This window comes from Panulirus ornatus, chromosome 58 (assembly GCF_036320965.1).
Source record: "Panulirus ornatus isolate Po-2019 chromosome 58, ASM3632096v1, whole genome shotgun sequence".
Classification (NCBI taxonomy): Eukaryota; Metazoa; Arthropoda; class Malacostraca; order Decapoda; family Palinuridae; genus Panulirus; species Panulirus ornatus.
In genome coordinates, this window is record NC_092281.1 from 12,380,016 (window position 1) to 12,401,726 (window position 21,711).

Here is a 21,711-nt window from a genome sequence, read left to right on the forward strand (position 1 = left end):
CAGAAAACAATAATTATAACCTATCACCTTGTCTGTATCATACACAGGGGTATGCACACAATAATGAAAGAAAATAATACCATTCATTCCCTGATGTATATATCACCACCAAGCCATCTGCAGGGGTACTGCTTCATTTACATTTGAAAAGGAGGTGCAGAACTATTGCTGCATGTCCTTCTTAAATGATACATCATTAGGGCAATTAAATTTCCACTTTTTGATTTCCATACAAATAATGGGTGAAATTGAATAAAACAATTACACTTATATAAGTACATTTACAATCAATAAAATTACTTTTACACTGAGTTAGGGCAAAACTTGAGACTGAAAAACTTTTATCACATTTTACGTTTACTGCTCAAGAGCTACATAACACCATAATAAAGCTTGAATCTTACTTAAATTACCACAATCATAAAAGAATGAGTGTTCAGTCAGAGCAAGTATGTTTGACAGAGGTGATCTTAATTCTAACACAAAGGACTGGCTCAGGAAAGGTGATTTACCCCTGTATCATTTGCCCCCCCATACCTGGACTGAGGCCAGGAAATGGTGCTAACAGTGGTCCAGTGTAAACCTTAATAAGAAAGGTTAACCTTCATAATAATCTTACTGATTCCAGAAATCATACATGGATAACCTACACAACTGATCTCATTTTCATTTTCTTCAAACACTCACATATAATAAACTACAATACTATAAAAGATGTGTAAAACAGTAATCTTTATACATTTTCATCAAAATCTAATGGTTATCTACCAGCATGCAGTTGAGTCCTGGGTAAGATGTGATGGTTTTTGGATGAAGGCAACTCACCTGAAAAGCTAGGGTCTTCGTATTCTGTATGTACAAACCTACAATACCATCATCATCTTACAATACTTCAGGCTCTTACTCTACAAATACAGTCAACTCCCTTGTTACACTCGTAAACACAACCTCATAAGGTGCATTTAATGAGAAGTCATTGAGATGAATTGGCTCTCCATATATCTGTGGCATTATTTTCTACATCTTCCTCCTTGACATTTAACACCAGAGATACTAAACCAGTTCATCATATCCACATATTCTTCTCAATTGCACAGGTGGAAACAATCAAGTTTGGCAAGTTAACAATGGACTGAAGGTCACTCCTGAACCTGACCCATATTTGCACTAAATATTACTCAAGGTACACCAGTTTAAAGTACTCCATCACTACACTTAATGCTTTCTACATTATTGCCAGGAGTCTATAACACAGGAAAAACTGTGATACAAACTTGTAATTAGCAGATGTATGCAAGTAACATTACTCCATAAATATAGTACAGCCAACAAAAACCCAATTTGGTGTTAAGCTGGTTACACACTGCTTTGTCAACAAACTTTTTTGACGAAACATTCTTTGGTACACTGTATTACACAAAGCTTGATGACAGGAAAATGGTCTTTATACATGAGTCCATAATACCACAAGGCCAGTACACAGACTGACTTGCATTCACCTGCAGCTATAGCACTAAACACCACCCATCCATAAGTACTGTTTACTTTTTCAGTTACTTTACAAAGTTTTTTTCTATCCCAGAGTCAAACTTTTTCTTGTTTGTGATAACATGTAAATTTTTCTGAAACTAATAATACACTGGATGAAGGTGGAAGAAAAAACAAGACATAAAGGGAAAATGTAAATTTTTTCTATACTTTAGTGTATAAAAGATTATAATCTGACCTAAGAGTTTCAAAATGTAACTGCTTCTAAAGTGATTACCAAGACATGATGCAACACTTTATAATTTCTCTCTTTTGCTCCAGAATCCCCTTCTATGGGTTACCTGCAGAACTCGGGAAGCTGACCACATCCACTGGATGGGACTGCTGGACAAAAAATGTGGTGGTGCGTTGTCTTTGTGGGGTGAATGCAGGACACCTGGGAAGTAAGTGTTCAGTGTCTTCAGTAAGGAAGTTAAATCTTCCACAGTGCAAACAATGAACACTTACTCAACTATGTTGCATTCACCTGTCTGAGACATACACATATCACTGCACTTCTCGAAATGTGATCCCATCCAACAGACATGGCCAGCTTTCTGAGTGCTGTGGGAGACCCATAGAGGGGGATACTTGGGCAGGAAAGTAAGAAATAATACTAATCTCTCAGTAATTAGGTAATGTGGAGATAAACTTCTCTATCCAACAGATTTCCTGACTTCAGGTATTCTTTAGCAAATCACAAGAATTCTAATGTGTTAGCATTTTCTCTACTCCAACAATCACAAGAATTCTAGTTTAATGTGGTAACAACATTATCTCTACTCCAACCATCATAAAAAATTCTTATATTTTTTTCATTTTGCAAATTCAGTCTTAAACAGGGAAGCCCAAACAAATGCCCTTTCACAGCTTTAGTTTTCCTGTATGTTGGCATCCTCTCCAATAGTGTAGAGTAAAATCTTTGCACAGTCAGTCTTAAAAAGGGGATCCTAAGTAAAATCCTAATGAAAGATATGATTTTTCTCTCCATGAATGCATGCTCTAAGACTGGCAACTCTGTATAAGCATGCATATACCAAGGCTGGCAACTATAAATTACAGAATTTATTTCATTCCAGCATTCAAATGTATGGCCTGACACTGTTGCTTTCATCTGTAGTCAATGTACTTTCAAATATTTTCTTTAAAATTCAAAAGTATGTTTCTATTAATTTTCTTATTCCCTTTCACACATAAAAGGCTCTAGTAATGGACAGAAGTCCTTGTCCACCCTAGGCCTTTGACAAAACATGACAATGAAATAAAGGAGATAAAAGAAAAGGAAATTTAGAAACTAAATATTTTGAGGAGGTGGAAAACATGCAGTTTCAAAAAGGGCAAATATTTTGTTATAATCAGGTATGAACAATACTGTTTGGTTGCCAACAGTTTCAATAAATCATAAATAAACAAATGTTTCTACAGTCAACTGACACAAAAGCATTCTTTTTTTACAAATTTGCTGGTTCCACAGAGAAAGGTAAAGTCAGGATCAGATGAAAAGTGGCATCATTTGTTCACATCCACTCTCTTAACTATAATGTATAATGCACCAAAACCAGAGTTCTCATCTATAGCCAAATCCCACACACTGTAGTTTCTGATAAGTTCATGAGTCCCATGGATAGCACTTCGCCCACTGTAAACCACAACGCTCTAATTAGCTTTTTACGACTCATGCCTCTCACCCTCCTGCATGTTCAGGCCATTATAACTCAATGTCTCTTTCCATTCACCCTTCCATCTTCATCTTCCTCTTTCCCTTGCACCCTCTGATTCATTTAAATATATCTTCTTACTCAAGTGTCTCTTCATTCAACATCTCATATGTTCACTAAGTAATCCACATATCATCCTAGAAAATAATTTTATAATGTAAGATAATTCTTTTAATAAAAACCAGATGTTGAGTAACGGCCATATTGATGGTTTCATATATAAACTTCCTGCAGATGACATTGATCTTTCCCTGATGCTACCTCACTATAGGAGGATCACGCAAACAGGTATAAAAATCATACTATCAGTTTTGAATATCAGTGTACTTTGGTTTGACCAATATGCACTACATAATGGCCTATTTACATAAAATTTAAACTAATTGCAAAAAGGTTCGGCATGAAGCACCTCATGGAACTGTGGTCTCTGAATTCTTTCAAGTGCCAAGAAACTGGGAGATGCTAAAGCCAAGCTTGAGATTTTTCACAAGCTGCTATACTGGAACCACAACCTTAGATGCTCTCAACAGAGACTATCTTTCAAAATATCAATCACCATTTGTTTAATTTTCTCATTACCTAACTAAATGTAGAACACTGCACCAGCAAATAGAGAATAATTCTTATTCTTACATCATAAAAATGGACTTGTGAGTCACTTATGCAGAAAAAGTTTGACCTGGTGACAGTGTACAAAAACAAATATGAATGATGATAACAACATAATTATATATCTCTCCCATGGACTTATGAAGCACAAAAATTAAGTGCTCTCATTCATTCAAGTAAAGTTCACTATATACAACATGGGAATATGGATAACAACTACTAGTGTATAAAACTCTGAGCCTGTTTCCAACAAGTTATGCTTTATCAATATGAAAAAAGCTAACATACTTTACCACTGACTCCTATATATATATTGCCAAGGCTTGCTAAACTCTACAGCACTTGGCGCTTCACATACAAAACTTTGGTCAACTAAACTCATAATGATTAGAGTTTTCCATAAATTACAGAAAAGACATGAGTAAAAAAGAAAGAACATGACTAAGAATTTATAAATGAAAGCATTCACAAGCTATACGTACAATCTACATCATGCCATTTCACGGAAAACACAAAATTACTAGAATATGTGTGCATACAAACACAACATATAAGCATAAATATTTGTATATAGACATATACAACCATACAGACAGATGCAGATACAGAAAAATAAATCAGATAAAGACACGGGTGCCTATCAATGGACAGTTTCATACAAACTTATAGGCATGCATATTCAAATACATTACACAAATCTAAACAAATCAGTATTTGATTGTGCAACACAAAAATAAAGTCTCAACAGATCAAAGTCTTGTGTGTGCTTCACTGACGTTCAATCTCCTTCAAACTGGATGATTCTTGGTTAACTCAATTCTGCAACTATCTGAACCACATTTTGCATCACTCACTGTTATGCATTTGATTTCATAAGAACTGTGATAATATGGAAAAAGAAATTTTTCTCCCCACATCTTTTGGACACTGTCTGGGCTATAGGTCCAGTAACTATCTCTACTAATATCACTGAGATTATAACAATAAAAATATACACTGTACAGGGGAATCTTGTCGGCACAAAAATTCTTGCGTGACAGACTTGGCCCTATGCATCACATCTGGATAGATAATTTGTGATTACTGTGTCAGCATGGGGCTATACAGCATTGTTATGAATCAGTCCCAACTGTGATGATTCAGAATGTGAGGGTTGTGAAACAGAACCATCTATGGAGTCCAAGTCAAGATCATAAGAACTGTCTAGTAAATATAACTGGCTGGTGGACACCCCTGTTGTTCCACCCACACTAACGGTGGTGGCACCTGTCAAATTATTTGCTACCACATTGTTGTCTCCAGGGCTGGCCTGGGACTGATGAACAGCAGCTGGAGGTACAACTGACCCAACAGTTGTATGAAGAGGACTGACAGGGGATGTGGGACCTGCTGGACTATTGCTCACTCCTTCCTTTCCTGCAATGCACATTATGCTATTATGTGAGGCTATAAAAAAATTCAAAGTAAAAACTTTAATCATCAGTGTTGCAACGTATGATGTACAAAATAACAGGCGTACTATAATAATAATAATAATAATAATAATAATAATAATAATAATAATAATAATGAAGAATCTATAAACAAAAATATATATTCTACATTTTCCCAGGGTTAAGGGCATGTATGGTTTCTCATGATGCAGGAATACTGAGTTAAGCATTAGTGGCACAAGATTAATACCACTCTATGGGAGCAGAAAAAAAGGAAAAAACAAGAGAAGATAAGAGCCTAATGGTCAACCTAGCAATTAAAGGTGCAGAGAACATCTCCTTTAGGAGTGCCACAGTGCAGTGCAGACATCATGGTGCTCTATACTACAGCGTGATGCCTACTGGCCATGCTGCATCCAAAATTGTGCAAGATCCTTGACCCACCTTTAAAATCCGTGACATGCTAAAGGTATTAATCAGTAAGATAATATCAAGTATAGTGCATTTTTGACTCAGTCCACAAGGGAACTGCGAGATGACTGATTGTGCAAAATTATGGGGATGTGCTGATCATCAAGGTCTTCTATATTTTTTCTCAATTTTCTCCCTGTCATTTTTTGGACTTTGCCACAGGGGTAGCCTCTGTGCACATGACTAAAGTTGTTGTTGATGTTGCTGCTGATGATGTTGTTGTTGACATTTAGGCCTAGTGGAGGGCAGTCGGCAGAACAGCCAGTGGAGAGGAGAGAGGCAGCGTGAGGGGAGAAAAGAGAGAGAGGGACACACGTTAGAGTTTCACACCTACAACACTCTAACATACTGCTCCTGGGCAAGATCACCTTCCAGCTCTATTACATAAACCTCACAGTTTAGCTAAAAACTAAGTGGAGATTTATGTAACAACAAATTAGATCACCAACTAAGATTCATTAAACATTCAATTTACTGTCTACGCTACTCTATTCATCTATGTCTTGTTGGGCTTGTGCCTTTATAAGTAAATGGAAAACAATATTGAACATAACATACAATGAGTAACTATTACAACAAAATACACAAATACACAATCAAGCTTAATAATTAAAAATTTGTCACATAAAGATAGGCAAACATTTCTCCCATGGAATATTTCATGATTTCTTTAGCAGGGTACTGTGCACTGACTTGTAAGATATCATGGTACATTACTTTAAAAAAATATATACACATACACACACACAAATATACAAACAAACATATAAATTCAATCACACACACACATATATACACACACAAACAAACAAACAAACACAAACTATCTGCTGGTAAATATTAGAATCCCAGTTAAGCATATGGATGGCAAACTATTCGCAACATAGAAAGCCAAAAATAGAATTATGCCAAATCAAGTATGGTCACTATACCTAATGCAAAAAAATTTATCCACAAATGTTCTGAGAAGGGCAACTAAAATGCTACCTGAATTAAGACGGCTGAGCTTTAATGAGAGGCGGAAGGATACAAATATCCCTACCATCGGGGAGAGAAGGGAGACAGGTGACTTGATTATAGCCCTCATGTATCTAAATCACTTTGAAAATGATATCAGGACAATTTTTAATGAACTGCAATGACCATGAGGACATGAAAAGTAGCTATAAAGAAGCTTGTTCCAAAAATGACTGAGCAAGAAAACTGAAGGTTGTCAGCTTACATCTTAAAAAAGCTACTTGATGGTAAAGAGAGGTCAAGAGATTGGTCCCAATTACTGCAGAAAAAATTTGTAACAGAACAAATACACACAAACACACACACACACACACACACACACACACACTGCACTCCAAGGGAGGCTGACTAAGAAGGTGGCTCACCATGCAGGAATAAAGGAAATTTAAAGTGCAAAGACTTGGTAAGCAAACTGACATATCAGTGAGAGCCATGTCCCAGGATATAGGCACCCCTGGGTAAGCTTGTTGAGAGTTACAAGCTGGGGTGAGACCAAAAACAAGATAGCAAATACAAATTGGAGAGAGGTTCTTAAAGACAGCAATGTCAAAGCATATGCATATATTTCTACCAGAAAATGGAACAAATAATCACAATCACTAATACCACAGAAAAAGAAAAAGTTGTAACATATAGAAACAGAGTTAGGACCATTCAAAGTGGGATATAACTGCAGAAATTACCCAAAAAACCTGCCAAATGTTAATCAACCAAATACATCTTTATTCAGCAGGAAAATTTGAAAAGACTCGAATGATAAGATATTCAACCACTACGCAGATCAAGTGCTTACAGATATAAAATCTAACATTATGGGACATAACTGAAGCAAATGACCAACTTAAAGAGAGCTCAGCACAAGAACCTCATAGAATTCCAGCCATTCATCAATATAAAACTAAAACATAAAAAGCGAGACCCCCTTTTGATACTGAGACAGCATAGACCAATCAATTATGGCAAACATACACAAAATGGCACATATAACTCCAGTGCACAAAGGAGGATCCAAATAACTACCAAAACATTATATCTCAGTCTTCCTAAGCACACATAATTAAGATATAAGAAAATGAAACAAAGAAACACCTTATGCAATATTCTGTTGGCATTAATCTCCTAGATAAAGACTAGCATGGATTTATACCAGACAAAAGTATACAAATGCAATAGCTAGTTCTCTATAACGACATACAAAATTCTAATGCTGGGGAAGAGATGACAACTTTCCGGACTTTGCAAAAGCTTTTAACAATGTATATAATGAAGTGTTATCAGAGAAAGTGGCACGACAAAATGCGGGAGGTAAAATAGGAAAAAGGATTGCAAAATCTAAACTAACTGAAAACTTAAGACAGTCTGATACAGAAGACCTACTTTCAGGTGTACCACAGGGGATGGTATTAGCTTCAAAGCTATTCATAATTATGATTTCAGCCAGAGATGAGGATGTAAAGGAGATTATAGTAAGTGATCTGCAACTGATATGAGAATAAGTAAGAAGAGTAGGTAAAACAGAGTGTACAGAAGACAACCAAGCAAAATTACAAATTGGCTTGGATGGATACTGTCTAAAAATGGGTTAAAACGAATCTGATGGTATTTAATGTGGAGGAATTCTACCATGTCAAAGTAGTGCTTTCTAGCCAATTTCGGAGAGGGATGATTATGCCACTTGTATACAATGTGATCAATATGACTGCTGGAGCAAAGGCCCTTTTAGACAGAAACTTATGCACATACTATGTCACTTGATTACTACCCCTCCTCTCAAAATATCAAAGTTTGTAGGCAATCATAGTGACAGGGCAGGAGATAAAATTTTCAAAGTAAATCGTGTTTACGTTAATATGAAATGGAAATTCAAGATTTTATTTCACCAATTTTCAAAATTTGGCGATTTATGAACCTAGCAAACTACTCAAAAAAAGTGTAAGTAAAATGGCTGCAGTCGTAAGCATATGGATACTGTTATACAGTTTAATGGGAAAAACATTAATGCAATCATTAGAAAAAAGCCTCTCTTTGTTCCTGGCACAATCTCAACTAGTTTGAATAAATTATTAACAACCTCAACTAGTATGAATAAAATATTGCTGAAAATATATTACAGTGAAATAAAAAGATTGAAAATACTGATCAGCAATAAATAATTAGCAAGTACAAAACACACATCAGTGCAAGAACAAATGAGTGTAATAACTATTATACACAATGCAAATATTCTTTCTTTGTCTTTCTCTCCTTCTAAAATATACTTACACAAAAACATACTTGGCAACTTCATAGTGTTATATGGCTTCTGTTCTCCTTACTTTCTTGCCTGGCTTAGCTAACATTAACAAAATTACACCAACTTCAAGCAGCTTTGACACTCACACATGGGTGAAGAAGTAAGTGTGAAATATTTCTCCGAGTTTTCTGAAGTTTTAGCACATCTTCAATTCTATTTGAAAAAATATTCTTCTCTAATTTTGAAAATTTCCAAAATCTCAGTTCAATACAACAGTGACAAAGTCAATGGAGCAGTCTAAAGGGGTTATAAGCTTATCCCTACTTCATACTTCTGTAATAACACTCACAGATTCCCCCTTGCCCAACTAACAAAAATGACAGAATTCATAAACTGTACAGAACTGAAGATCATTAAACAACTACTCCCTCAACTCAATCTTAAACTCCACTCCCCCAAATATACACCCATCTGAAAATACACTCCCCAGGCAGGTATAAGTTGCACTTTCTCAAATATATCCTGGAACAATGAAAACACTCAAGACTTGCTCCTCGTTTGTTCTTCACTCACTTGTCTATTTGTCTATAATTGCTCCAAAACCAAATTCTCTTCAAGAGTCCCTGTGTTACCCATGACCTCTCTGAAGGCCCCTGCACCCCAAGACTGTGCAATTTCCAGTAGCAGGGAAATATACACTCCTCTGAAGTGAGTTCTTTGTGATGGGACTGTACTCCTAAAGACATAACCACTCCAAAGGTGACTTTTTATGGTGTGATTTCAACAAGGCTGGGTTCAGTAACACTCTCACAAAGATGAACACATACATTAACACACTTCTTGAACTCTGGTCCTGTCTAGTGGATGTAGCAAGCTTCCTGAGGAATACAGAAGCCCAACAGAAGGGGATTAAGGGGCAGGCAGGAAGATAAGGTAATTTATTATCCTTAGGGCAAATTAGGATACCATGGAACTGGTCTGTGGGGCTTAGCTTTGCATGTTGGGCTCTGGTTTCAATGCATTATACACGGCAGCTACAAAGTGAATGTGAGCAAATAAGTCTGTTGTTTTCATCTGTTCCTTGTGCTAACCTCACAAAGTGGGAAACAGCAAAAAGTATGATAACAATCCTCTTCCAAGTACCTTCTAATCTATATCCATGATGCCCTCTTGGCACACACATATTTTCTTTCAACATCTGCATGCCAACTCATATCTGTATCTGTCATCTAGTCTCGTTTTCATCTATTTTCTAAGCATGTCAAGCCTTTATCTTATTGCCTCTTTCACATCCTGTGCTGACCATGCTTTCCCCTTTCTCTTTATTCTGTATGATCACCATAGTCAAAACACTTCCACTTGTACCAAGGCCATTCAAGATTTTCATGTTGTCTGACTACATATTCAGTACTGACAACTGATTTTGCATACACATATCAATTAGTTGTCCTTCCCCCAATATTTTTCTCTCACAATTAAAGCATTCATGATTTTTACAGGTCCCTATCTATTCTAACCCACTTATTACAGGGTATTTACTAAGATCATTCACTCACTCAAATACCGTAAGAACAACTGGTATTTTACACATACAATAATGCACAAGAAGCAGTTTTCCACACATCATTTCACAATCAATAAAACAGATATTTAGAATATGAAAATAATGCAGAAAGGGAATATGGCATTTGGTTCCAACACTGAAAAAAATTATACACATAATTTCTAGACATGCTGTACACATATGGTATAGCACATTACTAAAATCAAAAGAATTCCGAACTACACATGATGATATTAGTACATTTTTAGAAGAAATGCAAGCACAGGCAAGTAAAGAGGAATAAGAAGACTGTAAAGCTTACAGAACAATATGAACTGCCTTCTCAAAACTAGAGGAAGAACTTTGAAAAGTAGAGTCAGAAAAAGACCTCTTCTCTCCAATGGCTATCATTTACAAGGTAATATAAAAAAGAAAGTCATAATGTACAAAACTTTAGACATGTTTTGCAAAGGAATTTCAATTGCATTTTACTGATCATAAAACTTTTTCCTATATATAAATCACAGAACAGTCTGACAAACTTACTGTAATCTTGCTGATTAAAAACAAAATGTGCATGGTGGGAGTACAAAGCAAGACAGTCTGTATTTCTTCGAAGGTATACATGGTGGAGTGAATAGGAGAGGGGAAATGGAGAATGGCTCACTGGGAAATAGGTTCATACCCAGGGAGTCTGGCTGACTGGGACAAGGTTCCATACTGAGGGAGTCCTGCTGACTGAAATAGGATTCCATACTGAGTGAGTCCTGTTGACATGGACAGGGCTCCAAACTGAGGGAGTCCTGCGGATTGGTGCAGGGTTCCATACTGGGGAATTCTCCCTGACTAGGTCAGGATTCCATACTGAGGAACTCTGGGTGACTGGGTCAGGGTTCCATACTGAAGGATTCCAGCTGACTGGGATAGGATTCCATACCAAGGGAGTCTGGCTGACTGGGACAGGTTTCCATACCAAGGGAGTCTGGCTGACTGGGATAAGGTTCCACACCAAAGTCAATTTGCTCATTAAAAAAATATCATGTTAGGAAATTTGGCATCGCAGCAACAAATCTAAGAACATCATCTAACATACAAGCTAGTGTTACTAATGTTGAAAATAATTCCATATTTCTAAATAATTTTCTACTTTGGTCAAGAGGTCAAGACAACACATTAGACTGCTCTGTTTTCATATATACAACTCATCATTTCTACATTCCACTTTCAAAATAAATTTTAGAATAAAAAAAAAAAACTGTACTAGATGCATCACTTATGAAAACAATGCTAGCATCATAAAACTAATAAGTGTTGGAATACGAGATGGCTAGCCTTGTGCTAAAAAAATTTATTCAGATTTCTCTAAGCAAGAGTAACCCTTCACTGTCACCATATAAGCTGTATTTCCAATCTGCTGTGTCATGCTATCTTTTTTTTAAAGAAAAATATGTCACACCTGAGCCCTGTGATCTTTATGCGACATGTCATCTATCAACAACAATTACTCCTCCTAACCCCTGCTAGCATATATATACAATAACAATCTATTTCTGACAGTTTTTGGTCTTATAGCTTCTTTTTATGTGCATATGTTCATGAACCACTGTGCATAAGAAACAGTAAGTAATGTAACTTCAGTACCACAAAGCAATCATTTTGAAGTAACTACTACCAATATCTATCAATTTGTGATGTTCTCTTAGGTCATACTTTTTGAGATATATATACATATATTTATTTATTTATCTATATTTATTTTGCTTTGTCGCTGTCTCCCGCGTTAGCGAGGTAGCGCAGGGAAACAGACGAAAGAATGGCCCAACCCACCCACAAACACATTCTTTACACTGCATTTGTTGATGGTGATACTGCAATTTTGTGAGATTTTTAGCTTATTTTGTGTAAATTTAACCCTAGCTTCTAAGACATATGAAAGTGTCAGTCGTGGTGTCAAATGTAAACATCAGTCCATATTGCTCCAAAATAAGGTAGAACTGTTGAAAAAAATGGACTGTGGCATTTCGGTGCATAAGCTGCGTGACATCTATGATATTAGTTCATCAACTGTTTATGATATAAAGAAATATAAAGAAGCAAAGGGAGAAAATATTGAAATTCTATGCAGACAACGATTCCAAGAAACAAATGATGATTAGAAATTCTACGAAAGATGAAAGAGTACTGAGCACGATCGAGTCATGATGCAATGGTTTCGACAGCATCGGAGTGATGGAGTGGACTTGTCAGGTAGCATGATAATGGACCAGGTTAAGTTGTTCCATAAAGAACTTAAATTACAACATGAGTGTGACTTTAGTGAAGGATGGATTCAAAGATTCAAGAAGTGTCATGGAATTTCCATGAAAAAAGTGTGCGGAGAAAAGTGGTCTGCAAACTACAAAGGAGCTGCTGAGTATGTGGATGAACTTGCGAAACTAGTAGCTGACGAGCACTTCAGTCTGAGAAGTGTATATTGTATTTCATTTATTTATTCAAATTACATCTAATATTTGTTTAACTTAAATTTCTAGCCGGCTATGGTATTCTTTAGACACATGGGAGATGTATAATTAGTGGGTTAGAGGTGTGTTGATGAATTATTATTACGTGAACATGGTTGGTCCGGCAAAATGGTTAATTGAGCAAGGCTTTGGAACCAAGAGTGCCAGAAAATCGTTGGTGTACCTATATTTGAGGACAGGGGAAAAAGAATACTTCCCACATATTATCTGCATGTCATAAAAGGTGTATAAAGGGGATGGGAGCAGGGGGCTGGAAATCCTCCCCTCCAGTTTTTACTTTTCCGAAAGAAGGAACAGAGAAGGGGGCCAAGTGAGGATTTTCCCTCTAAAACTCAGTCCTTGCTATTCTTATCACTACCTTGTTAATGTGGGAAATGTTGAATATGTATGAAAAAAATTTATAAAAAAAATTGTATGTAAATATGTGCATGTAAGCTGATTTACCTTTCTTCATCTGTTTCCCGGTGCTACCTCGCCGACATGGGAAATGGTGATCAAGTATGAAGTATAAAGAAGATATAAGTAATAAATATGAACATGATATAAACACATTCATAACCTAAATAGTGCAAAGAGTGAAGGAGTGAAGTCATACTGGCTGGTCTGAGGCAAGCCACCATAGTTGGCTGTACCTCATGGTAAAGTTAGGCACCACCTCAATATATTCGTAGTTCTATATAGTCACATGTTCTGTTTTCCATAATTTCATTTTCTGCACTAACTTTTTTCACACATGATGCTACCATTCTATTTGTTCCTTCTTGTATCGACAACTAAAACCAATTTTTGAAACTTTAGCAAAATAGCAGATGAAGTTGCAATGAGTACAGGAACCTAAACACTTCTTCATTATCATACACACTAATAAATTACCTTCTCTTGATGAACAAAGCTGGCAGGCATGTGAGTTATCATCTTCACCCTTAAAATCATACCAAAGGTGTTTTAATCATAAGTGGAGCTATTTCTATTCAATATATCATTTAATTCATTGTTCAAGTTGCACCTCCTTACTGAACTGTTTATTGTAATAGCTAATGCATTTTGAGACAACCCTTCCTGACTGTCATGTATAAATGCTGAAAACAGTGAAAGGGTAAAGTTTATGAACATTACCAGAAAGACATATGATGCATATAGTACATTCATAAAACTGGACAGAAATCAATTGAATCTGGAGTTAGCCAGAAAGATTCCATAAAAATATGAAAAACAAAAATACAAGTATGACAAGGAGGCCATAACAACTAAAGTAAACTGAACATGATTAAGTGAAATTTACATACTGTCAGACAGCAATCACGTTTCAAAATACAGTAAAAAAGAGAAAATTAGCACATAGAAATGGATGTCAAAATGTCATGAACAGAAAATATCATGATAATAAACAATAATGAATAATCTTAAAAAATAATGAAACAAAATCTACAAGAGCATTATAAACAAATCAACTAGCCAGCCTTAATTTCAAGTAAGAGGATGGTGTGTGTGTGTGTGTGTGTGTGTGTGTTTTTTGGGGGGGGAATAATAATAAAACATGCATCAGAAATTTATCATGTTCAAGTTGTACCTATCTTTATTAGGTGGATTAATAGGATATGGAACAAAAAATCTACTAAGCTCAAACTGTCTATCTATCTATCCATGTGTTTATTTTGATTGAAGGTTTTGTGGCAATATAAAATTTGTGGCACTGAGTAGGTGCCTCAAAATTCAATGCCTATGGAATCTAAGGTTTGCATATAAGACATTCAAATCCTGCTCAAGACTAAGGTAAGTTTCCACACATTTCCAAATAAGTATATCCTTTATTTCAACTTCTAATTATCTTAATACTTCATTTATTTCTTTACCTTCTGATGTCATACACATTACACAATATGTGAGCTAATATACTTGTAAGGTCATATTACTTTTAATTTGGCGGTAATTCTACAAAGAAAAATTCTGTTGAAAAACCTCATACGAGTAAAAATGATCTTCCCTAATTAGTCCAGCTTCATGCAGTTATATTTAGAACCATATTTGAGTGAGTACTGTACAAGAGAATAATACAGTTGCTACCTCCAGTAACATATTTCAGACTTACTCTGCTAAACCAATTAATTTGCAGTTTTCATAGACCATTCCAAACTATTCCTATAAGAAATAAGATATCAACACATGCCACTGAAAAAATTGTATATATCAATGTTATAATCCCACTTGTCTAAGTCTCAGAAATTATGATTACAGCTGCCAACTTAACCTATCCACTTAAAAATCTCTGAAAAATGTGCATTTTCTGGGGTATTAAGTGCTATCAGCCAGAAAAGGTTGACATATATTCTTCAATTCCTAACAAAGAATATGGTGGGTCCAACACTACATCAAATTCTACTTTTCTGAAAGGAAAAGATATTAACTTTCAAAAAAATAATCTCTTGTACCCTCACTACAGTTATATATTTTTCTAATGACTCAAATGGATTTAGAAATATATTCATGAACCATACATATGCATATACTCCTATTAGTCTAAAAAAAGAGGAACTATGAAGATACACTCTCATCAATGATTCTCAAGGGTAATAGAATGGGTCTGTTTGGGAAAGGCATTAGGAGAGAAGACAGTGCAGAGACGTGCAGTGACTTGGAGTTTGGAGAGGTTCTGCAAGAACATTCTGCTTTACAACAGGAAATGGCATGATGGATAGACAGGATAATTACACATATCTGTTTACAACTATGGATCTTTACTACTGTCTTGTGACATTACTGGTGTTTAAAGTGTGATGACATGAGAACACTGAAAGAATGAATACTAAGTTATCTGATTAAAAATACTGATTGTTTTTGCAAGTCAACACATCAAATGCAACTGGCAAGTTAAACAAATGCTGTGATTAACTGAACAGATAAAAACTTATCAAACATTATACAAAGTTTACCAAACTCTTTACCTTTAAAGATCAACTTAATAACAATGAGCAGCCTCGACATAACTGAACATGCAGACTTGTTTTAAAATATAGCTCTGTAGGTTGCACACAAGGTACTTCACATGGTTACACAGCCTGCAGAGTCATTCTACATCACAAGTTAATAACAGGTACTTAACTCGATAATGGGGCTGCACTAAACAGCATGTCATGTGGCCTGAGGCCTACAGACCAAAAAATATTTTTAAAGTACAAAGCACTATAATGATCTTTTACCATTTATGATATTTATATCTAGTTTATCAAAATGAGAGAAAATAAACAAAGCCTTTTGGCCATGCAATAAATACTTCTCAAGGTGAATATGTGGAATAAGCTATGGTGTACCATAAGTGTAGAACTAAAATAGTAGGTGTTGCAGACAAAATATTTCACTGTTGGTTTACCCCCTAGATCTTGGTGCAGGTGTTGCCTATCACTCCAACACTCAGATGAGGTAGTAGTAGGTGCCCGCCTCTGAGTACCACGAGGCACGATGTTCATATGCTGGTGCTACCCGAAAGTTCACTCCGTAACCTTATGGATACAAGCGCCCGGAAATGTTAGCGCTACAGCATGAATCATGTTAACCTATGAGTATGTAAACTTTTGCCTTGCATGAATGTTGTTCCTGAGTGTAATTGCACTACCTTAGGTTGTGTTTCTGCACAATATGGAAGCCTCTATTACCTGACATCTTGAGTAACTACATGATATTACAGTAAACCGTTTACCGAAGTGGACATGAACTTCTGTTTTGTCTGGCTGCTTCTGATAACTGTATTTATAGACTTACATACAGATGAGAATGCTGGTAAATCAGGTTAAGTCCACAACTGTGGAAACTGATCTAGTAGAATATATGCATCTATGTCAACAGTTTTAGGACAAAGTATGCTCTGCCACTGCCTTTACAGTATAAATATCAATATCTATACACACCAGTTTGAAAATGTAAGGGAAAGGTGACAGTAAACAAGCAATACTTTAAGTGGAAAGAGTTATATATGTATGGTAGGATTAACAATAAACTGCTTCATATCACTGTAGAGATAAGTATGAGAAATGTAGTTATATTATAGCCACTAGCGAGAGTAAATGAATTATAAGTAAAGTGCTCCAAGAAACATTTCAAAATGTTCTCTTCAGGGTATAAATCTAGTAATGTCACCCAACGATCAAATAAAAAGTCAACACATACCTTATACTGCCCTGCAAATAAGTTCACAATAATTATTGAAAATATGAAATATCCTTCAGCTTGTCTTATTTTACAGACAAACAAAGACCAACAAAACAGCATGATGACAGACAACAGTGCACGCTGTCTACTGTATTGAAAAGGTAAGTAAGGATTTTGCGCAATACCAGCAGAAGACACAATAATACAGATGTGATATTAGAAAGGAAAGATAATAATAATAATAATACTAATAATAATAATAATAATAATAATAATAATAATAATAATAATGATGAACAAGTTTTGAAGCTTGAATTGTGGAGATGCTACTGGCCTACCAGTTTTGGCAACTGGTTGCACAGATCCCACGTAACAAAATGTCAATCTACTTATGAGAGTGGTCACTTCCTCCTCAATGGCCCAGCTGCCAGGCACTCAATTATTATGAACCAAATTAACCTAAACCTGTCAACCAAACACGATAAGAAATGATATGCAATAATCCAACTATAATAAGTAATCAATCCTATCCCACAGACATGAGCAAAAGTCAGCAGCAGGCAAACACATCCTCTGATCCTCAGTTCAACCCTTCTTTTCAAGGTTAAACAAAATAGCAACTTGAGAGAATGGGTGAGCAATTGCAAGTCTTTGTGGCTCACACAATATCTAAGTACATATACAGAGAGAAACCTCTCATCATTCAGAACTGTTTTTCTGTACTTGGAAATGAACTGATGATACATATTCACAAACACATGGTGAACTGGATTTCCTAATGAGGCAACCATTTCTTTACATCCTCTAAATTACATATGAAGCCTATTAGAAACAATATAAACTTCTGTCCAGAAACTGATTTATCGATCAAAAACACATACACCTATACTTAAAAAAAGTCTGCATGTTCTTTGACTTTAGACTACTTTGTAAGAGAATGATAATCCCTATCATGTTGTCTGAGGTTAACCCTTTGGTGATATATAACTGAAGTCATAATGTAGTACACAATTTTTTTTCTCTACAAAAAATGATTAAGTCCACAGCTGTAAAAAGAAGAAAGAAAAAAAAAACAGCCTGTACATCCTATGTAGTTCAGAAACCATCCCCAAACCAGGAAATGGTGCCAGGGTCCTGTAGGGTGCCGCCATCAAGCAGTAGCTGACTTAAACTTCACGCGCAAACAATGACTCACACAGCAGACTGCTGTCACCCACGCAATATTTCATTAATCACTCTTTTCTCTTTTTACTTTGTTCTGTTATTTTTTTATGCTGAAGGCTCCAATCAGACAAAAGTCCACATCAGACTGGGTCTTAATTGAAATATAAAGAGAACCATGAAAAACAAGGGAAAGTATCTACGAATTTTGTAGAAAGTTAAAAACCTGTTTTTTGAAATGTGCAAGGGTCATAGTTACTGGGAAAGACAAGAAAAGATAGAGTGCCAAAGCTTCGACATAAAGGGATAGAAGCAAGTATCAAAATGGCCCACTCTTGAGCTGCCCATGGCCAAACAGTACTCATGTAATGAAGAAGCTTGCTGAGTATTGCATGGTCCAGCTAGTGGTGTGGGCACGCAGGCAACCTCTGAAGCCCATTCCCTCTAGGAACTCCTTAAAGGGGACAGCCAAGGTAAAAGAGTCTCCATAACTGGTGAATCTTAGTGCTGCCTCTTAGCCTTTATTACCTCTCCCTTAACATGCCACTGGCGAAGGGCAACTCTAGTGCAGTTTCCTGAGGCTTCTAACCACTGTACACACCAACTTCTCTAACCTAACGTGTCTACCTAAAGTTCCTGCCTCACGTTCCAACCTACTACTTCTACCTAATACTACTGCCTCATGTTCCTACCAGCCACTTATACCTAAAGCTCTTGCCAAATGTTCCTACCTACTACTTCTATCTATTGTTCCGACTATTTTGCCAAAAGGAAGGCTTGTGCAAAGAGCTCACCACAAGAAAGCCTAGAGTTACAAAGAATAAGTAATGTGAGTTGTGTTGTCAAGTGTAATAAGTGACAAGGAGAGATTGTATGTCAGTGGACAGAATACCAGCAGTACATGTGTGGGTTAGGCCGAAAGAAAAGACAGCTACCTAGGTCAGAGAAGTGCAAATTGATAATAACTGAAGTGCTAGTTCACTATGCAGCCATCACTAACCCTCCCAATACCCATATGGGTTGTACTGGTAACATACATTCCAAGACAGTGGCTGCCTACCAATTACTACCTTCATTCAATATACACAAGTTATTGATTCATGTAAATTTTAAACTTTCAAATTCAGGCATATAGAGAATGATGAATACATGAACACCTACAATGGAACACCATACTTTGTCATTATATTTGGAACACCATACTTTGTCATTATATTTCCAAATCCTTTACAACTATGATAACAGCATGCACACATTAGTTTCCTCCAAAAACTTTATTGGGAAACAGGCACTAGCAGGTCATTTCTTAGATTTCCTTTGATAACAATGGAAAAGAAAGGCTAATCAAAGTACTTACCATTTATTGACTGACTTGATGAAGACTTCTTTTTTAAAGAGCCAACCACAGCACCCTCTGTGGTCCCAGTAGTGGTGCTGCTACTGCCAACTACACTGGCCTGGGTGCCCACAGGAGCTTCTGAGCCAGCCCGCTGAGGCAAAATCCCATTCTGAAAATATAAACACTATCTCTCTCACTAAACTCTGAATACCACACCTCATTGAAGGAACAGTCTCTTCTTATGGCAACCTGGCTCCAGATCTTTATAAACATATGAATACAAAATGGAGAACAAACCTATTTTTGAGAGTAAGATATAAAGGAGAGTTACCTCAAGGCCAAAATTAATAGAATTATGACTAAGTAAAGAAGATGGAAGTTTCGCTTTTCATGCAGCACAGAGATTCACACTACCTGTGGCTTGTCACCCAGTTACTAGTAAATCCTTTTCTTAACTCTGAGACTACTGGATGCAAAAGGTGCCCAACATAAGTCTATGATTTAGCCTGAGGCAACAGTCTTTTAGTTTACAAATCTCCAATGGAGAAAGATTCACTTTTCATTCTAATTCAATTAATACTTTCTGTGTGGGTCATGGTATTCATGGGTTTACTGAATCTATGCTGCAGCTGGCTTTTGTATCTTTAAATACATTACTCTTGAAAGCATGAAACTGGGGTTTCTAAGATCATACACTGCCAAAGGCCACGATAAATGCACCCACATAAAGAAAAACGATCTCAGTCATAATTTGCTACCTGCAGAGATCAAATCTTGTGATGTCACTCAAATTTTACATTACACTTCCAGCTCATGTATATGGCTGTTTTACAGCTGCAGTAGATCGATATGAATACAATGTGTGGAGGTCGGTAACTGATAAGGAAGTGGCTTGGGTGAGAGAGGGCAGGTGCTGTTCCAACATATATATAAGTGTATATTAGGGTTGAGGGACAAGTCAATTGGGAGGTAAGTTTGACTGGAGAATAACTGGACAAAGTGAAGTGTTTTAGATATCTGGGAGTGGACTTGGCATCGAATGGAACCATGGAAGCGGAAGTGAGTCAAAGGGTGGGGGCAAAGGTTCTGGGAGCATTGAAAAATGTGTGGAAGGCGAGAACATTACCTTGGAAAGCAAAAACGGGTACGTTTGAAGGAATAGTGGTTCTAACAATGTTATATGGTTGCAAGGTGTGGGCTGTAGATAGGGTTGTGTGGAGGACAGTGAATGTGCTGGAAATGAGATGTTTGAGGGCAATATGTGGCATGAGGTGGTTTGATCGAGAAAGTAATAATAGGGTAAGAGAGATGTGTGGTAATAAAAAGAGTGTGGTTGAGAGAGCAGAAGAGGGTGTTTTGAAATGGTTTGGTCACATGCAGAGGATGAGCGAGGAAAGATTGACCAAGAGGATATATAATAAATAAATATATATATATAAAAGTCTTTACTTAGATATAAAAAAGGTAGGTAAAGGAAGGAATGGAGGTTGAGATACAAATATAGATGAGGCACAAACAAGTTACACCCATAGCTCTCTATCACCTACCGTAGGCTGGGCAGTGTAAACTGTGCCATAACTCCTGGAAGGTACCTGACTCTCAGGTACTTTACCTTGTGTACTCGTTAGGTATTCTAATGTCACAACACCTCGACGATCTGAAAGAAAGTGAAACTTAAATGCAGAAAACCACTGGACATATCACTATCACACAAAGATCAATGGAGAGAAGTAACACAATTACACAAATTACAAAATGTTTATTCTCAATCAGGAAAGAGTATGACAGATTTCAATATAACACTAACACACTGCTGATTTAGGATATTTCTTACCTATAAGGCTAGGTTGGACAGGGCCGCACAACACTGCTAAGCAGTTTAAGCAGAAGTTACCATAACCATAGGGGTTAAAGTTTGCCTGTCCTCGACGTGAAGTAAATGAACCTTTAATCTGTTAAAACAATAAACAAACCTGTAGTTCCTAATTGCATATC

At 36.4% G+C, this 21,711-nt stretch overlaps 1 protein-coding gene across 5 annotated transcripts in view; it reads right to left on the minus strand.

Moving 5' to 3' along the window:
• Window positions 1-266: 266 nt before the first annotated feature.
• Window positions 267-21,711, minus strand: part of app (Palmitoyltransferase app) — a 40,081-nt gene continuing 18,636 nt past the window's right edge. For 2 of the 5 annotated variants that reach the window (XM_071695287.1, XM_071695284.1), the window contains exons 7-10: window positions 21,551-21,668; window positions 21,264-21,373; window positions 19,735-19,885; window positions 267-5,270 (exon numbers count right to left, since the gene is read on the minus strand). In XM_071695287.1, the coding sequence (XP_071551388.1) occupies window positions 4,954-5,270; window positions 19,735-19,885; window positions 21,264-21,373; window positions 21,551-21,668 (696 nt within the window). In that variant the 3' untranslated portion in view covers window positions 267-4,953. Of the gene's footprint in view, window positions 5,271-5,379; window positions 5,994-16,440; window positions 16,571-19,734; window positions 19,886-21,263; window positions 21,374-21,550; window positions 21,669-21,711 lie in introns of those variants that run through there. The other 3 variants (XM_071695288.1, XM_071695289.1, XM_071695285.1) reach the window with 3 other exon arrangements.